General features: G+C 49.2%; 3 protein-coding genes across 3 annotated transcripts in view; all 3 read right to left on the bottom strand.

The window, feature by feature from the left end:
- Positions 1-11458, bottom strand: part of LOC125955568 (uncharacterized) — a 23634-nt gene extending 12176 nt beyond the window's left edge. Inside the window, exons 1-5 of the mRNA XM_049686703.1 lie at positions 9681-11458; positions 6589-9424; positions 6152-6500; positions 5310-6053; positions 1-2754 (exon numbers count right to left, since the gene is read on the bottom strand). The exon at positions 1-2754 is cut by the window's left edge and continues 2157 nt beyond it. Coding sequence (XP_049542660.1) covers positions 1-2754; positions 5310-6053; positions 6152-6500; positions 6589-9424; positions 9681-9712 — 6715 coding nt within the window. The 5' untranslated portion in view covers positions 9713-11458. The remainder of the gene's footprint in view (positions 2755-5309; positions 6054-6151; positions 6501-6588; positions 9425-9680) is intronic.
- Positions 11459-17031: 5573 nt separating this feature from the next.
- On the bottom strand, positions 17032-18753 carry LOC125955567 (adenosine deaminase 2-like). Its single transcript, XM_049686702.1, has 5 exons — positions 18410-18753; positions 17872-18351; positions 17659-17804; positions 17221-17578; positions 17032-17140 (listed from the first exon to the last, which is right to left on the bottom strand). Exons 1-5 carry the CDS (start codon positions 18751-18753, stop codon positions 17032-17034), a joined length of 1437 nt encoding a protein of 478 aa, XP_049542659.1.
- Positions 18754-19606: 853 nt separating this feature from the next.
- On the bottom strand, positions 19607-21719 carry LOC125956554 (guanine deaminase). The gene is made up of 5 exons (XM_049688566.1): positions 21282-21719; positions 20957-21211; positions 20745-20899; positions 20021-20673; positions 19607-19930 (listed from the first exon to the last, which is right to left on the bottom strand). The coding sequence occupies exons 1-5, from the start codon at positions 21375-21377 to the stop codon at positions 19701-19703; spliced, it is 1389 nt and encodes a 462-aa protein (XP_049544523.1). The 5' UTR covers positions 21378-21719; the 3' UTR covers positions 19607-19700.
- Between the last annotated feature and the right edge of the window lie 781 nt (positions 21720-22500).

Raw genomic sequence — 22500 nt, 5'->3', positions numbered from 1 at the left:
CCGAACTGCCCGATATTGGACGCCGTTTGTTTCGCATCGACACGTCCATACATGAACGACTGCGCCACTCGATCGAGCCACTCGTTTCCGAGAGTGTCATGGAGCTGCGTATAGATAGGCTGTCCAGCCCACCGACTCCTCCCGCCGCAGCAGCAATATTGGATCCCTGCTCCGTTCCCCTTAGGGTGGCACCCTCTCGGAGCAGCTCATACTCCGAAGAAGCATTCGAAACACCATCGTACCGATCGAGTACGATCGGTGAATTACTAGTGCTTACTGGTGCCTGTTGTTGTTGCTGCTGTTGCTTTCCAACAAACGGTGCGAGCAGTCCTTGCGAGCCACTTCGCAAGCTCGATCGATTTGAAGAGATGCTACCACTTTCACGTCGAGCGTAGGCTAAGTTCCCGCCGAAATGAGCTACACTGTGGCTGCTATTCCCTATTACCAGACTCTGAACCGACTGTCGCTTCTCGGGGGCATGGCTTTTGATCAGATCACTGATCGCCTCGTTCGAGCGGAACTTCTCGCGACGCCGCACTCCACGATACTCACCATCACCGTCCGGATCGTCCGAAGGTACCGAGCTGATCGGTATCGGTGGTGGTGACATGATTTCACTGTCCGAACTGTCCAGTAGTGTGTCGAATACGGTGCCACCAGTAGTGACACCATGCGTCGAACCACTTCCTCCGCTCGCACCAAGATAATACGATGCAGGACGGAACGTATCCGAAAGGCTAAAGCGTGACCGCGACGCACCGATCCGGTTGTGCTGCTCCACGGCGATGATGGTCGCCGCAGACGCTTTACCTTTCTTCTCCTTTGATGGCACATTGCTGGCGGTGCTACCAGCACTTGTGAGGGCGTTCGGTTTCTTCTTGCGTTTTTCTTCTACAATTTTATCGTACGCATCGGAATCGCTTGCACTTTCGTCACTCTTGCTCGACTGCATCAGTATATCGGGCCAGTTGTTCTTATCCTTTTTCTTTTTCTTGCCACCACCAGAGGGAACCATCAGCTTGGGGCCAGCGGCAGCACCACCACCACCACCACTACCGTCAGTGTTTTGCGTTTTCTTCAACTTTTCACTCCGCGCGTTCACCGGGGGCGACGATGCGGGATGTAGATTGCTCATTTTGCTGGCTGCTTCGATGCTAGTACTGCTGATGACGCTTCTGCTCTGTAACTGTGAAAGCTCCATGTACAGTGGTTCCGTCGCCGCATCCGGCGTTCGATTCGGTGAGTCACGTGAACGATTCGTATCCTGATTGTTGCTCCATTTGGTTTTTATACCGCCCGTTGGAGGTACCATGATCACCTCGTACGTGGTACTCGTACGTAGCTCGTCCGCGAACACACTCTTACCGAGCGTACCCCTCGTCATCTCGATGTACGTGTTCTCATCGTGCGCCCCTGCACTGTTGCATATCTGCATCTCGTTGCTGGTGCTCTTCTGTATCGAGTTCAATATGTCCATCGCCGTTAGGCTTTCGCTCGGTCGCAGCTTACCCACGGGGGCACCCGTCTGTTCCACGTGGCCACTGTTATTGCGATTCGGAGGTGGTGACAGCGTGGTCAAACTAGTTGCCCCACTGATAAGGCTTTTCCGTGGTGTCATAGGCATATAATGTCCTTCGAGGATCTGCAACGATAAATCATCATCGATCTCGTCCCCACCACCACCAGCTCCACTCACGTAGCTCGTCTTTTGAACAACGTTCGCACGCTTCACTGTACCCGTATCGGGTGGTTCCGCCGATTCCGCATCTCGCGATTCCACCTGGTCCGGTTCCGCTTGCTGCAAGGCTTCGTCAAGATCATCGTCCGTGTATTCGAACACATCTTCCGTTTCATCGTCTTCTTCGGCTGCCGGTGCTTTTTGTTCAACGACTTCAACCACCGGTGATGTCTTTTCGCTTGCATCGAGCGGAGTCGCCTCCTGTACACTGCTGCCAGCGAGAGTGGCAACATCACTATGCAGAGCCTTTATGCTTAATGACGCTGTTTGCTTGTAAACCGGTACGTACACCATTTGCTGTGCCCCATCCTTCAATCCATCGTTACCATTACCATCGTTAAAGCTTGTTCTGTTATCCTTGCCAAGCTCCCCACTAGGAACGGTTCTTGGTTGATCCCCGCTCGAATTGCTGTCCCCGAACGCACGAGTCGCACTAGCTTTTCCCTGAATTCCCTCCTGCTGTTCCGCCATCCTTGAAGGTGGCTTAACGAAACTATTCTCATAAACGTTCGCATCCATGCTTAGGTTAGGGCTTACGCTAGGACTCGCATGATTCACTAAGCTATCCTCATAAACCTCCTCTTCCTCGTCCATCTCCTCCCCTGGGGTCTGTGCCGTCGACAGATCGACGGTTAGCTCTTTTTGGCCCGGTCTAGTACTGCTGCCCTGAGATCCTGTCTCGTCGAGCTTCAACTTAACCAAACTCCCATCCGTACGATCGCCACCATCCACTTTATCATTATTATCATCACCATCACCGCCACCGGTGTCGGAGTAGAAGGTTTGCGTTAATGCGTGCATCCTATCAGTGCTGCCCTCTTGTGGGCCTCCGGTAGCGGCAGCGGCCTTTCGGAGGAAGCCGGGGCGAAGGTTGTGTTGTTGTGTTAGAATGTGTCGTGCGTCTGCTACCACTACCCCCTTGCTACTACTACCACCCGCCTGCTGGTGGGTGGGCGCAGTCGCCGGGGTACTAACGAGTGGGGATGACCTTCCTGCCGGCGCAAAATTGCTTCCATCTAATATAATACAACAAAAAACAAACACACAAAAAACACACGCAAACAAGGCGAATGGTATGAGAGATGGGCATTTGTCATAGTATGTGTTTCTTTGCTTTAACTGCTCTACTGCTGCAGCAGCCACATGTTCCGACTCCAATCAACCGGGAATGGAGTGGAATGTGGCCGACATTCGCAGACCGTCGGTTTAGTACTGTACTCGTTGGTTAAACGTTCATTCGAAATGGACGGACAGACGAACGAACCGCCACTAGTATGACTGCTAGAGCTACTGCTAGAGTTAACTAGAGGGATAGATATAGACAAAGAAGGGAGGAAGGTTGCACGATACAAACAGGGAAAGTCTCTCAAAACGTAACCGTAGTACCGCGAGTAGTCCCATCGGGGAGTTAAGGAGGAGATTTTAATAGTTTTATACACTAGAAAGAACTCCTTGCCCGCTAGACATGGCAGCAGTAAAAGTAAAACAAGGGTTATATACCAATCGCCAAGGTACAACTCTTGTACCTGATCAGGAGGCTCAATGGAAGAAACTAGTATTAACTGTGAAGTAGAGGTATTAGATGTAGTAGTTACACTAAATTAGACTATAGATGGTCAAGAGGAGCCCCGAATGGCGAGGGGGAGGTAGAGACAGAAAGAGTAATTCGTTTTTCATCTTTTCACCATTGCTTCTCCGGAATATGCAGGATTTGCTTTTCAGACTGAAATTCTCCCAACAGCGGGGCAACCAACACTCGTTCTAGCAAGGAGCACCAACACAGTTGCAGTTGCTTTATGTTACTAGTTAAGCAAATAAGTAGAGCGAAATTAGATCGCCTAGGGCCAATATCACTATCTCTTGTGTATCGCGGGTTCAACAACCGGGAGAGATACTTTGTACAATTCGTCAACTCTCACCTGTTGATATCATACGCTTTCGCAAACCACAGCCCGCTTGCCTGCAAATTGCGTGATATATATGAATCTATAATACAGCTTTGATTTCATTTTTACACTGGCAGAAAGGTCGTCTCCCACTAAGGTATACACAAACTCGGGTTATAGACAGACACGAGACACGAGACACAACTAACCATCTACACTGACTTCCGTGCAATACTGAGCACACGCACGCAATGTCCTCTAATCCTTCGGCAAAGAAAGGGAATGTTTACGATTTAAAAAAAATCAATTCACAGCGTCCAGGGCCTCCACCAATCTCGATCCAACCACAGGACGCAGCGATATCGTAATAACAAAGTGAAACAAATCAACAAAAAATCACTGGCAGGAGAGGAAGTACAGTTTTCTAAGCAAATCCAGAACATACTAAGAGAAAACAGGTGAAAGGAGCAGTTTAATAGGCAGGGTTAATATGAAAGAAAAGAGAAAAAAAACAGAAAGAAGCAACAAACTTGCACAACTACCAGGTGTATATATAACACTTTGCCAGTTTTGCTAGGAGAAGATGACACCAGCTAAAAGAACCCAGTCGTTTATTAACTCGAGATATTTTTTTTGTTTCCCGTACATTTAACTTTAAACATAAGCGAGATAAGTTCATGAAAGATGGGCCTAAAAATGGGTATGCAAAATAGCATCACACTGCGATTTTTTCATACTAAAAAAGGAAATATGTTTTTAATTAATAAGTCATCTGTGGGTCAGCAAACAGGTACATATTAACGTTGCGTTATTTGACAAAATACCAAATTGCAGCATGATTAGGCACAGGTGCTACACTCGTTTTATGTCGCTATATGCCCCATTTATGGCTCCGTCGAAAAATAACATTTATGCATCGATTATATAAGCACATGCAGCTGTAGGTTGACGTATGCAAAGTTGTCGCAATGAATGTTGTTTCTATGAAACGCATTCCAATTCAATTCAGTCAATTGAACAGAAATCAATGGCAACAATTTAAAATGACAAAGATAATTCAAATTCCAATTCATATCCGCGCTCAGTGTCATACCCTGGTATTGTATTGTGTTTGAGCTTTTTTTTTAAATATTTATTATTAAATATAAAATTAAATTAAATTCCAAATATTATCATTCATCAATTGTTTGAAAGTTATATTTAACATTACGTTTTCGTTTGACAAAAAATCCGGCAAAGGGTCGTAAATACACCTGGTAAATGTTTAGTTTACCTGGACCAAAACCAAATGGATCAATTTCGACGTACGTAACTCTCAGCGCCAATAGAAGCACTCCGAAGGGAAGTTACACATGCTAGGGTAAAGGGCCAAAAGAAGGGTTCCAGTACGCAAGCAATACCACTATGCATGATCTCGAATGGCAAGAACAAAAGGAATGGCTATACTAGAAAAAAAGGAAACACAAATGAAAGGACCATATTTGGCATAACAAACGCATACCAATAAGAGTAGAAAAGAAAGGGAAAGTATGCAACGATGGGCAGGGGGATACAAAAGAAGGCGCTTGCAAGTTGTTATATAGAGCACGCGAGTAACGGGAAAGGCTAGGAACAGAGTACGTGTATGGTGCATAGGTGGTTTTTGATTTGCTTTATAGAGATTGCATGCTTCATGCGACACCTACCTTCATCATCCGACGAGTAGCTATTGTAGTCACCACCGTTCAGCTTCAGCTGACTACCGTACGCACCTTGAGTCACATTTATCGCACTACTGTGATGGCTCGCACTGCCTGCTGCACTACTGCCAATGCGTGTAAGATCGCCAATCGATTGACGTTCGTACGATGCTGCCAGTGCTTGCTGGGCCTGACCATAGTACTCTGCTGCAGTGCCCCCACCTGCACCGCCACCATAACGATCCGCGAGCAGCGAAGAGTTCGATTCACGATGCAGCGATTCAACGGATGCCATTGTTACCGACTGCTGTCCACTTGTGATCTTCTTCGTCAACGGTGATTGCAGCATCCGTTGCTTCCATTCGAGCAATCGCTTCATCGACTCTTCGCGTTTCCGTTCTCCATCGCGTACACCAGGATCCTCGTCTTTGCGCGGTAAGCGAGCGCTCGCAGACCGAGCGAACTGTTCCTGTTGTTGCTGCTGTACGGCGGCCGCGGACCCTGGTTTCTTCAGGCTCTGTACTGAGGGTCGTGCACCCGATGCGATACGATCGCCAGTGGCGGATGGTCGGGGCATGCTTAGCGATCCTCCACCCTCGGGATGCATGAAGTCACCCTCAGAGGCCATGTACTGGATGTGGTTATGTTGTTGCTGTGGTTGGCCGTGCTGTGGCGTGTTGGGAAACAGCTTCCCGCTGCCGCTGCGATACAACAGACCATCGCGTGGAATTGTTCCACCGACAAACGATCCTGTCGAAAGGTAAAATTGCATTATTTCAGATCATTACCCACACAACACAAGACAAGACAAAGTGATCACACGTTGCTATCGGTAAGAGGAGACTTACCCTGCGTATCATCGGATCGTTGCTTGCGTGAAACTCCAACGCTTCCGACGCTGTTGTTGGCCGTTCGCTGCAGATACGATGCACTCTGAAGGCGCATCTTTTCGGCATAGCTCGCCTCAGAATAGTAGTAGTGATCAGGTGTGCGATTAATGTCGAGACTGGACTTGGGTCGTGGTGTTCGATGGGGCGTCGATTGATGCTCGTCATTGCCACTAGCTCCGGGACCCTGATTCAATGGATGCCTTGCCTCGTAGTCTAAAAAGTCGGCCGAATGGGGTCGAGGTATGGACGGTGGAATCGACCTGGGTGATCGCATCTGCACCTGATGCTGTGGTGTCATTGCAGGGGTCTGAAACAACGTTGAAACGATCATTAAGTGGTTTCATTTTTAAAATGTTCGTAAAGAAATCGCTGTATGCTTCAGCGATTCCACCTACCTCGAAGGGATTGCCACTATAAGAAGTGTTAGGCGTTCCATATGATCCCGATGTAATGCCACCGCTGCCGGTATAACGTTGTGGACTGGCTGGCCGCTTATAACTGCCACTTGTTGAACTATCAACCGGACCGTGTGCATTGGTGGGAAGTGATTTCGAGAGCATTGTCAGGTTGTAAATGTCCTCGTAATCGGACATATGTTTCGGATCGACGGCAGAATTAGGCGGACCGTATGTATCCGGAGTGCGCCGATCATTACTAGCTGGATACAGGAATGGGTTGGTAGAAAGTCCCGCATTACCGCGCATCATTTGGCCATGCAGTGGCGATGCTTGCATTGCACCAACTTGCTGCTGCTGCTGGTGCTGCTGTTGCTGTTGCTGTTGCTGCTGCTGCTGCTGCTGCTGTTGCTGCTGCTGCTGCTTTTGTGCATTTAACTGGGACTGTTGTTGCTGTTCGATGAGCTTCTGGATGTACAAATCCCGCTCTATGCGTTTAGGATCTCCGTAGATGGCATTCGCTGACAGAATAGCGTTCATTGACCCAGCTCCTCCCATGCGATTGTTCATTGGGGCTCCCGGAGCTGAACCGGAAGGGAACTGACCAGCTCCCACCAATTGTTGCTGCTGCTGCTGCTGTATCATGTGATCATATCGATCATTCAGAATCACATGGTCAGGACTGGGCGAAGAATATCCGGCATCATTGACGCGTCTGGGTTTAGGTGGCGCATTGGCGTACAACGGTTGCGGGAGGGAATTACTCTCTTGGTTAGTGGCCGTCCCACCGGCACCGTTGCTTCCATTAGACACCGGCTGCTTGCCAGCATGCTGAGCCATCTTTGCTGTGTCGCTAGAACCATGTGATTGGCCACCACTCGTCGTTCCACTCGACGTATCGCTCGACACTTGATGTTGCTGTTGAAGGTTTGCGGAATCCATCTCACCAGCTCCGCTACCCTGCATCATCATTGTGGCCAGTGTGAGGGCACGGACCCACTGGCTCATCGATTCACCATTTTCGGCCGCAAATACAAACGTACGCATGTTGGCATGTTCGCACTTGAAGGCGAACTTTCGATAGATCTTATCCTCCGGGAAGCAGGCCGATACTCGATACGAAGGTAGGAGCACCGTACCGAGCAGCTTCTCCTCTTCCGGGCCCTTGTAGTAGTACAGCACGTACTCCGACAGCACGAACCATCGACGACGCCATACCTTGAGCCCTTCCGAGCCCTGCTTGTACAACCATCCCGAAAGTGCAACGACCGCATTGGCCGGACGCTTGGTGACGGGTGATTTCAGTGTATGCTGCTGTCCACTACCACCGGTGCTTCGCTTACGTTCAATCGAATCGTGTGACGGCGAAGAGAGTGTATCGGATGGCGAAGGCTTGATCGATTGCTGCTGCTGCTGCTGCTGCTGTTTTCCGGAACCGCCAGTTACCAGCGAGCTAATTTGTGTCTGGCAGGCCTGATTCACCACCTGACCGGGAATGTTTTGCTGGATAATAATTTCACCATTAGCGCCGGCCGCGAGCGGCGAAGCAACACTGGAAAACCCGCCACTCTTCTGGTACAACGCATCCTCATCTCCGACAGGGTACGCACCTGTCGCCACCGAAGATGAGCCCGATGGATGATGATTGCCACGAACCATTTTATCATTCTCGTTTGCGGCTGGTTGGCAGTGATTTAGAAGGTTTAAACTAGATGGCGGTACATTTCGATTGTGATTGCCATTGCCAGGGTAACGTTGCTGGTGTTGCTGCTTCATACTGTGCTGCATCTGCTGTTGCTGCTGCATTTGCTGCTGCTGGTGCCTCTCTGTTTGCTGTTTCGCCGCCTGCTGAGGATGAAGATGCTGCTGAGGAGGATTTTGTTTCTGTAGCTGTTGGTGCTGCTGCTGCTGCTGCTGCTGCTTCTGTTGTAGCTGCTGCAGTTGCTGCTGCTGCTGTTGTTGTTGTTGTTGTTGCTGGTGCTGCTGCTGCTGCTGCTGCTGCTGCTGCTGCTGCTGCTGTTGAATCTGCTGTTGATGGTGCTGAGAAAGGTTTTGCAGCAGATTCTGTTTCAAATGGTAGTTCGGTACCGGTGGGTTCAGCTGCTGGCGCAAGGCGAACGTTTGCTGTTGGTGCGCGATCGCCTCGGTGGCGGTTTTGATTTGCTGCTGGATCTTTTCGCGCTGCAACTGCTGAAACTGTAGCTCCAGTTTGGACATCGGTGCGTGCGCATTGCTACTATTGCTGGCCACCGAATGTGGCGTACCGACGGCACCACCGACTGCAGCGTTGCGCACGAGAGGTGCCGTTTGATAGAGGCGCTCCCGTTCACCGCTACTAGATGGCGAGCTAACTCGCTGCAAATGCTGCTGCTGCTGCTGTTGTTCGAATCCATAGCTACTTGCACCGAGCGTGTTACTACGATAATGTTGCTGTTGGTGATGTGGATGAAGTAGATGCCGATCGCCGCCACTGTTTGAAGACAACTCGCCACCATCCGTTGCTCCGTAGAGAGCGCCACTGTTGGTACTGAGCGATGATTTGGGACTACCAGTAGAGTACGGTGACCGTAGCGAAGGATGCTGTCCATAATTAGCACCGTACGCTTGATATTGACCGGCGGCAGCGGTTCCCGGTCCACCACCGGTCGCTACATACATTGGTGATCTACCGTGCCCTAGCCCCGTCGCTCCCGATGTTCCGTAATCATAGCCGCCGGGTGGAGCTTGCTGGAAACCGGGCCCTTTCATCTGCGGCATCGGGGCCAGGTGTGAGTTGGCCTGCTGCAGTTGCTGCAGCTTTTTGCTCTCCATCGTCGTGAAGGTGGGTGGATCAATCCTGTTGAAAGACGTAAAAACCCAGTATTAGTATACTCAATTTAAAAGGGGACTCTAAGGACAACCTGCGTTAATGAGCCCACGAACAAAAGGCGACATACAACAACAACAACGAAACAGAATGCGGCGTTGACAAATCATTACAACTTATAGTGGTGGGCCTTCCCGGACCATTCCGTTTTCGACCAATTTCAAACAAACCAAACAGAAAACACATCCAGAAACCACCATTTTCGGCAGCAATCCATCATCCTTACCAGTCCCACAATTGCCAGAGACAGCTAAACATTTTCCTATTTTCGTCTTTCCCGTTTTTTGCGTTAATGCCACAGAATTAATGAATGAAGGGGGCGAGAATGGGGCAACGAGCAAAAAAGCAATGGATTCATTCCCAGCACCCCGGCACAACACGCAAATCTCGCCAAACCTATTTTCGTATTTTTTCGAGCAAAAACTGACTTTCTCAAACTCGCGCGCGGTTGTCCACTACTTTTGCGGTGCGTGTAGCGCCATCGTCGCCTTCGTTGCCATTCCTTCGATTTACGATATTTCGCTTCGCATTTCTCCGTCCAACTTGGACGCCTTCTTTAGCTTTTCCTTCAAATCCACACACATACGCACACACACACACAGGCACTGACACTGTCCAGCGTACACGGCGACACGTACGATTGGATATACTACGTGACTTAGAAGGCAAAGCGGAGAGGCCTTTACGCTCGGCCACTCTATACGCTAAATACTATATCTCCACGGTAAACTAGGTGCCACGCTGCTGGACACGATGCGTGATTTGACTTCCTCAATGATGATTCCTGCGATCCCGCTCCCGGATTTCTCCGCACCAGGTCAATTTAATATTGCGCTAGAAGTTTCCGTTTAGCATAAGCAAAGATGTCCGATGAATCGTAGCAACCAACGACACACATGGTAACGACGCGCGTGATGATGATGCTGATGCTGCATCGCGTACGCTGTCGCTCATCTACATAGCACCACCACCAGACCACTACGCGACCACCAGCAGGCGACTAATTCGGTGACCCATTTTTCAATATAACCCCCGGCCACACGGCCACCCAAAAACCCCACCGACAGACGACGCCGTGGCGTCTAACGTGTACTTTAAAAACGTGACCCGGAATGAACACACACACGCGGATGTGTGGAGAGCAATACGATAGGCTAGTACGGCGCAGATTCTATCGGATACAAAAGTCCGCACATATCACGAATCACAAATCTGCAACACCATCACTTCTAGATACTGATGCCGAGAGGTCGCTCCCCTTCGCTTTCTCTGTCTCTCGAGTGCGGCCGTGCCGCGTTTGGTGTTGGACGTTCTCTCCGTTTTTTTTTTGTTGCTGCAACCCGTCCCATTTGGAACCGAAACGGAACTTTCACTGCAGAGCACTGTAATCGATACTAATTACGAAGATTTTTCCCAGCCTTTCCCGTGCTCACCGCCAAAGGGGAAGGGGGGAGGGGTCGCTCGTAGGGTGAAAAACACCGCCACAGCAGCGCGAGATAAACAACATTAATTTCGCGGATCCGAACCCGGGCTAAGGGTAATGACGCTGCTAGTGCTGCTGCTGCTGTTGCTGCTGTTGGTGGTAGTGTCAGCGAGAGAGAGAGCAGGTGCACTTGGTAGTAAACGGATGGGAGGGTAACGGTGCGCGAGGGTGGTGGTTTGTGATTTATGGTTCCATTTTCCCTTCGACATTTGTCACACACTTCTATGGCAGCGGCGAGCGATGGAAAAGGCGGAGAAAATGTCCATTGCGAACCGCGTATTACACTGCTGCTGCTGCTGGCCACTCGATGGCACCGTTCAACTCAATCCGAAACACCATTATTGGCACGGCGATTGGGGGCGGGTGGGCGCGCTGAGAAAAACTGGGAACGCCATCGCCACAGACGCCAGAGACAATTACACGCCGATTTTCACCGTCACAAAACCCCTTCGTCGCGTATTCCCTGTCAATGAAGTGTCCACGCTGTGGTTTGTGGACCAAATTAGCAAGTGTAAGACGATTCCGAAAGGCCTTAGTGCCAGCTACATTCCCGACGACGACTACACCACGTCCGGATCACGGCGGTGGAAAGCTACTCTAGCGTGTGAGCATTTCGAGTAAATCGTAGCAGGCCATCGTACACCCCAACCCCCCCCCCCCTCCTGTGTGCGAGAGAGAGGCGAATGTGCACGTGCGCTCTCTTCGCACTGCGAGGACACAGCGCGTGCGAGGGTGTCCTTTTCCGTTGCTTGCCCGTCAATAGAAATGTCGTTGGCGCAGCCGTGCTTCCGAACCAACCAGTGCGTTCTCGTTTCCACACCCTCGGGAATAGTGTGTTGTCCTTAAACTGCTTGGATTCTCGCTCTCGTTTCACAATTTTCTGAGCAAAAGCAGGGCGTCCCCTCCGAGAGAGAGAGAGAAAAAACGAGCACCGGAGGAGCACAGGAAATGGTCCAAACAGTTTTGGGAAGCGATCCAAAAATTCGTTATTTAACGGCTATTTCAGTACGAGCGCGTGTGTGGTTATTCTAGATAACGCCAATGACCCTGACATTTACACATGTCCGTGTACTATGAGGAAGGTTAGGAAACCATAATCCATCAACGTAATGGCCTCGCATAAACGATATATCATTAGCGGTAATGTAGTATTTTCATCTATCTTCTTGTACAAGATGATAAAATAAAGTGATACACAGTAATGCATCGAAGTTCAGATCATTCATTAATGTGATTAATTGATTGAATAGTGTAAAGCTGCTGTTTCAATAATATCGCCAACAGCTCAAAGTATAAGTCAAAGTAATGAACAGTAATGTTGTCTTTCGACAACATCTGGCATAATTCGGGAAACAAACAAGTGTCAAGAAGGAAACTAACGGGTAAAATGAAAATCAGTCACATCAGCATAAGACAATCTTTCATTGGCAGCTTTTAAGAAACAGACGATCAATGAAGTGTCTCGCAACTATTTTGTCATAGCACGATGACTCCCGAAAACGAACGCTGACAATATTTTCGAACAAACCATATAACGTCCCTCGCAAGAGTCGTACTAAGTACAATGTAAACGTTACGAATGTAACGTGCTATTAACACTTCCAATTTCATCCCAGATGTTCCCCACATCAACACACACCTATTTTCGACAAACAGCGGCAGTATGGAAGTGCCATTTTGCGGTGTTTTCACATTTGAATGCCGGAGCCGAATATTCCGAAATCTTCTTCAACGGCTGCGTGGTAGAAGAAGAACCGGGTACGTGTTTTTTTTTGCGTCACCCGTCTCGCCGATACTCTTCCAAGAATTCAAGAGTCATCGGTCACCACCCGCACTCGGGCATATCCACGCACACACAGTTCGGGCGGTTAGAAGCAGGAGCAGGCTTACCCGCAAACACCGTTTCGCAGAGACCAAACACAAGCAAAAAAAACCACACAGTTGAAGGGGTGGGCCAGAACACGTTTGCAAACGTTTGCAACGGACAACAGCGCGCGCCCTGGGCTGGTCACTAACATTCAACCCGTTGACGAGAACCCCCTTCTCCTGGACGAAGGCCAGCCAGCAGCAGCAGCAGCAGCCAAGCCAAGCCAGGGCAACTCATCGTCGAGGAATGCGCAGCCAGCAGAGCAGGAGCAGAGCGTTCGTTGGAGAGACTGAAACGATCGGATTGGCGCAACAGCACATTTTTTTTTGTTTGTTGGAACGGATTGCTCCCCCTCACCGCCGGTGGATAATGAATGCGCAAAGATGTGCAAACGGGATGCGATGCGTAGAATTGGTTTCTGTTTCTGTTGTTCCCGTATGTATTTCTCGTGGTTAATGCTCACACCTTATTATTATTGTTGTTGTAATGTGTGCTTGGGCTCAACGCCCTTCAATGTCACACGGCACGCGGGGATGACCGAGAGGACGACCGTCGTGGCATGCTATGTTGTTGTCCCCCTTTGGGGCCCTGTTGGTAGTCACAAAAAATGCTCAAGCAAAGAAGGCCAAGACAACGGATGACGCTTCTTCTCGTGTGTGCTGCTTACACCCGCTTGCGTGTGTGTGTGTGTGCATAGTAAGAAGGGAAGAGAAAACGACCTAAACCACACCGTGTTCCACCATGTTCCACCATGTTTTTTTCCCGTTCATCTCATCTTCCAACCGTTATATTCAAGCAGCGCGACAACCAACCACCATCACCACCACCAACATCATCGGCCAGTGTGGTCATTTGCACACTTGTCCCTCTTCCTCGTTTTACCCTTCTTTTTTTTTTGCGCCAACAAGAACTTATGCAAAACAGCTTCAGGTGTATCTGGCATGAGATGAGGTTGGTGTTGCCGGGGGGGGGGGGGGGGGGATTGAATCATCTCACTTCTTCCTTTTTCTTCCTTTCTCCTTTATTCCCCTTCCTTCCAAGCGCACTTGCCTTAACGCTGTCGAGACGCTGGAGCTCGCAGCAGGTCACCACCAGCCCCGACGAGAGATGTCCTTCTCTGGCGGCGGTACAGGCGGCTCGCGTGAAGAGGACCCTCTTCCTCCCCCTACCCCCCTCCAACGACGGGGCTTTCCCGCTACAAACGATCAACGATTCTGCTTGCTTCTCTTTCTCACTCGATTTCTTTCATCTCGTTCGTCGTTCCCTTTTCTTTGGCCGCCGATAATCCGCCACCACCACCTGCGCCCATCGGTCTTTCATACGCGCACACCTTCCTTCCTTGCCCGGTTCGGTTCCTTTACCTCCTTCGCTGCTCGCGACTGTCTCGCTCTGGCAGCCGACTTCAACCAACGATCTTCAACCACCTCGCTTACCTCGCTCTCCTGCTCACTCGCTCTCTGCGGGTGTGTTTGGAGTGATCACGAAGTCAACATTCCTGTCCGTTGCGTTGCTATATGCTTTGCGTTATGTTACCGCCACCGTCGCACCGCACTCGCACCCACCCACCCTTGTTTTCAGCGACACTACCGCGCTCGAGTTGGATATTGAATGATCGTGAACGTGCTGTAGCAGAATATCAAATTCCGATATCGTTTCTTTCCAGCGCGTATTTCCATTACATTAAATGCGGCCGGTGCTGCTGCTTCGAAATGCTGCCACCATCACCACCAACCACGCTTCAACACTCCACTCCCTTCGAAACGATCACGGATCTACAACTGATCACCACCGCGATACACGAAGGGAACGGGGACGTTTTCCATTATGCTACACCTTTCCCTCCTGTGCTGCTGCTGCTGCTGCTGCTGCTGGAGGGAAGATAATTGCCTTTGACGAAGCCCGTACACACACATACGAGCAGCGCATAGGAGCGCCTGCACACGACACTTTCCAGCGTCCGCTGACCCTTCCCGCGCTTCGCGCACTAAAGTGAACTGGTAGGTATAGTATAGCGGGAGCTTTAAAACTTGTTTCTGATCGACATACATACACAGCATAACACACACCTTCTTTTCCCTTCGATTATGCACACGCCAAGATCACACAAAGCCAACCACAGCTAGCTTTGATGATGACGGGATCAAGATCACAGCGCAACCTCACGAATCGCACGAAACGCACGATGACGATGCATGCACAGTGTGCCCTTGTTCTCTGCTAACCCTTCCTCCTCGCTCGTCCCCCTTCCCACTCCCTTCGTTAAAGCACAAATTTGCAATACCTTTTACACTTTCAAATCGGCAGGCAATCGGCAGCACACATCCGGAGGGCCGCCGCGAATGAAACTCTCAGCTCCTCCGGTGGTCGCCTTGGTAACGAAACTGACGACGAACGAAGAGATGACGCCAGCTGCCGCAGGCTGCTGCACACAACACAACATCAGAGCACGACGCGCGACACCACCGTTGCTGTCCTAGAGGTTCGGCGGCTGGATCTGGATTGAACCCCGTTGGTGTGCGCGCCCGGTCGCGATCCGCAACATCGAGAGAGCGCGATCACCACTTTCTCGGGAAAAACTTTTATAAACGTGTCACACACTTGCCTTCTGCGCGACCCCTGCGCCCACCCCTGGCATAACAGGCAGGTATAATCGCAGGCCGATCAGCAGCCCAACGAACCCGAACCTCGCCTCGCCGCAGTGTCGATCGGTCGGGCCGTGTGGCTGTATGTGTGTTTACGCGAGATCACTCCAACGGCGGCGTAGAGCGGCGATCGTAATCGTCGTTTCTCTGCTCACCGCTTCCTATACTATACTGACAGGGAGCATTAGCCACATATTGGCCGTCGAGGGTTAAAAGCGTCCCCTCGTCCCCGGTACCCTGTACCGGCCCTGTACGCACCTTTGTTCCGTCTCGAAGCTCGCACTACTCAACGACGACGACGATCACTGCGTCGAGGCGTTGTTGTCGTCCATCCGGAGGCCCGGTTTGTGTGTATGTTTTTCATTCTCTTCTCTCGCTTTTCTTCTCTTATGAGCGTCCGTTCTTCGCAGCACCGATCTTCTTCTTCCTCTTCCTGCCCGTGTTCTGGGATCTTCATATAAACATGGACAACGACTGGCAACGCACACTAGCGTACGCGCGGCTAGGGTAGGGTAGGGAAGAAGGTAGGGCGCCCCCTTAAAACGGTTGAATGAGCCACTCTCTCACACTAATCGCTCTCTCTCTCTCTTTAGTCGGAGTACGATCATCGAGGATCATCGACAACTGATGATGAGATGTTGGGTTGGGTGCATAAGGCGGCTTCCAGCTTCCGCAAACAAGGTCCCATTCAAAAGCGTTCGAGAAAGTAGTCGCTGAAATGGCTGGTGCTGGTGCCTGCCGGTGAGTCGCAAGCGCTGGCCGAATTCGGAACTCGTTGATGCTGTTGTATCGCAATGAGGAAATGCCGATTATCTTGCGGTGATCCGAATGCGCGGCGACCAGTTAAGAGACAACAATCGACGCACGAAATGTGCCACGTGCGCCACATTTTAGTCCGGAACCGGGTTTGTTACTGTTTTCACTTTTACTGAGTACCATTCAATAGCATGCGTTAGCTCGTGGCTGCTCCCCTTGATGCGGTGCGTTTGGAGCACTTGCCCTGAGGGTGCGCTGCAACAAATTCCACACCTGATGAAAAAGGTGAAAACAGCTAAACCAAACATACTTTAAATGGCAAACAAGGCATGAGTGTGGGAAATGATTTATTTTCATAAAATGTTTGCTTAATACGCCTTGAATTTACAAACGAGCATTTACTGATTCTAATAGATGACCATTTCAACAATGTTTAAGTATTATTGCATAGTCCAGTGCAGTTGTGTCATCAAATTGAAGTTGAAAGTGTTTGTTTAGTAAGGAAATTAATTTAAACGTCAAATTAGTTTTGTCAATTCCAGCTAGATCTACAATCACAAGCAATCACTTTCTTAGCAATTAACCGACCCCTGATGATGATGGCTTTCTTCGGGTTACGCGGTTGAACCGCTTACCCTAACTTCGATCGTGGTGTTTTTTTTTTCATGAAACCGTATTGATTATGGCGCTGCAGACCTACTCGCTGGCGCTAATTCATTCATAATGTTTTCATTCGATGGTGCTAATTCGCTTCATTGTTATTAGCCCCTTAATTAGTTCCCTGTTTTTTTTTCGATCGTTAAACCGTGCTCTTTGTGGCTGAGGTTGACTATCGATGTGCGGCAGATCCATTGATGAGACCCTGTACGAATCCATGCCATTCATGCTCTAGTGTTGTGGTGATGTTTTGTCGTTCCTCATCGCTGATAGCGCTGTACCTAGGACGCAGCGAAGCAGATAAAAAAACAAACATTAAAACCCCATCTCAGACACCTGCCCACAGGCTCATGAAACCAACTTGATCGAGTCCCAGACGAGTTGCTTCAAAAACCCCAGTCCGGCTGACGGTGCCATGGCCATGAAGACGTAGTAAAAGTCGTAGCTTACACCGACCGCATCCCAAAATCCCGGATCATCGCTAGCAATGACCATCGGAATGTTCTGGGTGGCGTAGAAACTGCCGGGATGATTTCTCAAATCGTGCACCAGCCCAAGCACCTGGTTCGAGATGGGACACACCTCGAGCACTATCTGCTTCCGGCGAACGGCATGCCAAAGGATGGGATGTTTATACAACGAATAGCCATGCCCAATGCGCCTGGTATCAAGCAGAATCGCATCGACCAGGTTTTCATCCGCTTCCGTGTAGTAGCTTACTGGAAGTTGGCATTGATAAGGGAAGTCATCAATCACAATTTAGATAAATATTATGTCACGAATGTTTCCGCGAGTTTACCGCTTTCGCCAGCGTGGAAAAAATATCTAGGAGGACTTTCATTGGACGATGATCGTAGAAGGGTAGCAGCAAACGATTTTAATGATCGCTGTGGATCCTCTTGCCCAACGAGATCGAATCCGATGACAAACCCTGGTAAAGTTGTGCTGCAAATCGAAACAAACGAAAGAGTAAAATCAGTCACGAGATGCAGATAAGGAATTCCAACATTACCTTAAATTTTCATAGAGCTTTAGCGCAGTGGCCAACTCGTCGTCGGTCATGTTTCTATGTTTCGCCAGAATAAGCTTCACGCCATGAAATGATGGGTTCTGTTGGCGAAATTCAGTTACGAGCCGATACAGCATATAGCCCACCTCGACCGGCCCATACTCTTTGCCGTCCGCATCGAACAATTTAGGAAGAGACACGCGCAGCTCAAGATAACACACATTGTCACGGTGAAACTCCTGAAACAAGCGCCGATGGTACGCTTCAAAGAATGGTTTGTACTGCAGGAATCCTTTCATCGCATCGAAACAGCTTTCAAACTCTTTCCAAATATCGTCAACTGTTGCCGATAGCTTCCTTGGCTTAAGCTTCAAGTTAATGATAGCTTCCAGCCATCGATCGAAACTACCAGGACCATCCGCCCATTCTTTGCGCATTTCGTTGATTGACCGCGTCTGATTCACCGGACAGAAGGGCTGTGGTCTGTTTAAAGGAATACGAATATAGCGGGAACAAAAGCTTCGCGGCTTCAATGACTCACCTGACGGTGAAGTAGTGTCGGCCGTCCTGAGTACATAGCTTCGCTTCCGCTCGATAGGTGAGATTCTGGATAACCCAGCTCGAGGACACTGCGGCAGAGTTGTGTAGGTGTAGAACGGCCCCTTTCGGCATGGTCTGTAGGACCCTAAAGATGGCACTAGCTTCGATCAAGGACTTTGCCTCGTAAAAATGCATTGCAGACGGTATCTGGACACCGGGTACAGATTGTAGTTCACGTTTTTTCATCTCCACCAGCACGCGGTCTGCGTGCTGCTCTTCTGGACTGAGGAACACCTTTCCCCCGAGACCATACTGATGTTCCGCCTTAACGATGGCTTCTCGCATTAGCTCATACTCATTTCCACTAAGAGGAAGAACCAGACTACCGGCAAAGCTTGCGTACCAGCATGTTAGGAATAGTAAAATCACTCCGAGCGCTACCATTATGAAGAACAAACTAACCCGGCGGTCTACCGGCGTTCGGAAAGGTCCTCTTGAAATACTGCAGGTTGTGGTTCAAGAAAAAATATTCAATCGAGGTGCAACCTCATAACGAGTTGATTGACACCTGCCGGCTGGACAAAGTGTATTTTTATGCATTATTAATTTCAGTATTGTTCACTTGTCATGCAGCAACGAGACAAGGATACTCGAGAAGGACATAATCTAATATGGACAATGAACATTGATTATGAGAGGGGACAATCGCTACAAATACAGTGCAGTTGTGCTCACGGAAAAATCTGGAATATTTGAAAAAAAAACCTTCCAAAAACCACCGAGTTAACCGGCAGCTAAAGTGGATGATATTTTTTCGATCATTAGGATTAGGTTCATTAGAGAACAATTCAACAAGCGCTTTGTAGCGATTTCTGTACTCAAGCAACAGTGGCTAAAGTCTCAAACCAAATTCAGAAAAAAACTTGATTATGACTCGTGATCCGAACTGCGAGCAGCGAAAACAGTGCGTCGTTTGTAGCTCCGATAATCAGTAGTCCCCCAGGAAGCACGATGATGTAAATGCACGGTATCAATTTCAGGATCCCCTCCGAAAACTGTTGATTCTGCTAGGTATGGGCCGCCAAAACTCACCAAAACATCTGATAGATAAGAAGGTCGAATACATTAACTGATAAGCCATTCGGACGGCAATTCAGACGACCATGTGCATTGTGAATGCGACACTGAGCAGTGATAATGAGGAAGTGATCAATTATATTTGGCCTCATAGGAAACGCAGCACTATGACTTTGTCCCGAAGCTATGCTTCTGTGTGCCCTCCTGCTGTTGAATCATAATTTTATTTGCTTGCCCGAAACGAACACCTTCACGATGTTGCGGTCATCTCCAACGTAGACAAACTTTTGAACCTGCTCCAGCAGCAGCTGCTCGTTACTTTTCTCTTTCGTTAACGCTTCCGGCAAACGGTCTCCTCCGATCGGTGCCAGTTCCGTATCGATCACCAGGGCATCGAAATGCTTTCCAACAGCAAAGTTGCCCACTTTATCGTCCATCGCTAAAGCTGTAGGCAGGAGGGGCGGAAGGAGAGAAGGACATGAGTCTATGGACACTCTTATGGTCTTATGATTTTGATTAAACTGCAGCAAATTACCTTGTGCTCCGCCGAGCGTGGCCAAGAACAGGGCCTGCTTATAAGTAAGTGGAATGTAGCTTTGCTGTTTTCCTCCTTCGTCCGATGGTTCAACCCGGCCCGTACCTAGTACATTCTGGGTTTTCATAAAGTTTAAATGCTGCGAAACGGCCAACGCGGATCGCATCGCGGCCAGAATGGAAGCTTCACTACCACCGGACACGTCCGTTCCCAGACCAACCTTAACGTTCGCTTTGAGCAACCGTCGCACGTCACAGAATCCGGAACCGAGGTTCGTGTTCGAGCTCGGGCAGTGTGCGATCGAGGTGCCCCGTTCAGCCAGCACCAACAGCTCATCCTCCTCAAGATGAACACCGTGTGCCAGCACGGTACGGTTCGTCAGCAGGCCAACCTCATCGTACACCCCGGTGTAGTGTGGTGCCTGCGGGAACTGTTCCTTAACCGTGGCAATTTCTCCGAGATTTTCGGATACGTGCGTTTGTATGTGCAGATTGTAGGTACGGGCCAGCCCGGCCAGTTCACGCAGCAACCCATCGTCACAGGTAATGGCGAACCGGGGAGTCACTATGGGCTGAACCAGGTCACTCTTTTTGTCCAGCACGTACCGAATGAAATCCACATTGTCCTTTACCGAGGTTTCGGTATCGCATTCGCTGTGTACCCGGGAAGACGTGTGATTAAACGAAATCTGAAGCTTCGGATCGGTTGAGCTCTTCTTACTTACACATAGAACTTGGGGCACATCCGGTTCGATGATACCTTTCCAACGAAGCCACGCTGCCCCTGGCGTAGCATCTCGTCGACCAGAATTTTGTTGGTTTCCGTAAAGATAGAGGCAAAGTAGCAAGCGGTTGTCGTGCCATTCGCGATGGTGGTATTCTGTGGATCCATTAGATTGGTTATCAAGTTACAGCTCGCTTAGCCGGACCAACTTACCACCACGTATTTGTAGACTCGCGCTGCAAACTCGGGGTCGCGATAATTGGACTCCAGCGGGAAGGTGTACGAATCCAGCCACTCGAGCAAGGGTTTATCTAGCCCAAGGCCAATGTTCGGCACTTGTGGAGCGTGAATATGTGCATCGATCAGGCCCGGAAGCAGAAATTGTGTTGACGCAAGTTGCACCCGTTCATACTGGTCTGCACTTGGTAACAGCACCTTCAACTGCGACAATTCGCCGACTGCATCGATCTGCCGGTGTACGGAAAAGGCAGTAATTAGCACTTTTTTCTCCAGAGTTAAAGTAAAGCGATAAACTTACCTTACCCTCCGATGAAACAGCCACAAAACCATCACAAACCAGCTCGTCCACCGATTTGCTGTGCACAATTTTACCGACAAACAGTTGTTGCTTCATCTTGATCGACGACCGGATTGATTAAGGAGGATGCGTCCAATCAGTGCGGCTCCTGGTTTGAATTTGTAATTTTGTTATGACCACGCGCCTAGACGGTAGCGAGAATGACGAGAATGAGAAGAGAATGGCGAGAATTTATGCTCTAAAACCGTGTCCAAACGATGACGAATGTTGGAGAATTTCTCGACGAGAACTTCGCAAACAAACGTCATCCCATACAAATCCGGCGAGAAGTTATCGCGATAACTGCAATGCACGTCTAGCAAGCGAGCAAGGGAGAACCAGCGAGAACTTCTTTTGGAGCTGTCAAATCGTATGTAAACAGTAGGGCGAGAAAGTTATCGCGATAACTTTTGCTCAAATTGAGCAAAAGTTATCGCGATAACTTTGTTGCTCGTCTGGACGGAGTTTAAACCGTGTCCATACAACTTTAATCATCTATATTTCCTTCAAGGATAGACCATTTTTTTTTTTATCCGAGCGTTTTTGTTTTATTAAAAAAACTTATGTTTCGAAATTACTCCGCCTCAACCTTGTTTTTAGTTGCTTCATTCGCTTCTGCAACCCAAGCGGCAGCACGGAGCATTACTCATTCTCAAATCTCAATTCTCTAAATTTGAGCAAAAATTCTCGTCATTCTCGCTACCGTCTAGGCGCACGGTGACCGAAATAAATAACGAAATCGAGTAGAAATAGTATCGAAACATTTTCGAGCAAAACCACTCGAACGAGAGCGTGAAAAAGAAAAAAAGACGAATACCCCCTTGGATTGGGTTGCTTGGAAAGTTCCTTGATAGCTCGGCACAGCCCAAAATGTTCAACATTTCACAAAAAACTGGTGTAAATCGGATGAAATGCATATTATCCTTAAATTAAAACGCTTTTTAATTTTTTTCAGGTCAGGATCTAGTTGAAGGCCCTATGATAATCCAATGATGACCCTATAATGTTGCGCAAATTTCCCGTCAGCGTGGTTGTTAGTACGGGGGTTGAGCGTGGCCAATTATCACGTTTTCCTCCCTTCCACTTCTCGGAATATCATCAAGATGATACTCAAATTACTCTCCCTCGTACGCAACGTTGCCCATTAGTACCTTTATGTACCTAAATTAATTAACTCCGA

Source organism: Anopheles darlingi, chromosome 3 (assembly GCF_943734745.1).
Source record: "Anopheles darlingi chromosome 3, idAnoDarlMG_H_01, whole genome shotgun sequence".
In the NCBI taxonomy this organism is placed as follows: domain Eukaryota; kingdom Metazoa; phylum Arthropoda; class Insecta; order Diptera; family Culicidae; genus Anopheles; species Anopheles darlingi.
Note: the sequence above shows the minus strand (reverse complement) of the source record. Positions and strands in the feature narration are given on the sequence as shown.

Bases quoted from the DNA above. Each gene is read 5' to 3' on its own strand.
- LOC125955567 (XM_049686702.1), bottom strand. From the start codon at position 18,753: ATGCGAGAAGCCATCGTTAAGGCGGAACATCAGTATGGTCTCGGGGGA. The intron at 18,352-18,409 runs GTGAGTCATTGA...TCCTTTAAACAG, and splicing joins CGACACTACTTCACCGTCAG to ACCACAGCCCTTCTGTCCGG. The intron at 17,141-17,220 runs GTTGGTTTCATG...GCTGCGTCCTAG, and splicing joins CTCGTCTGGGACTCGATCAA to GTACAGCGCTATCAGCGATG.
- LOC125956554 (XM_049688566.1), bottom strand. From the start codon at position 21,377: ATGAAGCAACAACTGTTTGTCGGTAAAATTGTGCACAGCAAATCGGTG. The intron at 21,212-21,281 runs GTAAGTTTATCG...GTACACCGGCAG, and splicing joins CTGTTTCATCGGAGGGTAAG to ATCGATGCAGTCGGCGAATT. The intron at 20,674-20,744 runs GTAAGTAAGAAG...CCGGGTACACAG, and splicing joins ATGTGCCCCAAGTTCTATGT to CGAATGCGATACCGAAACCT.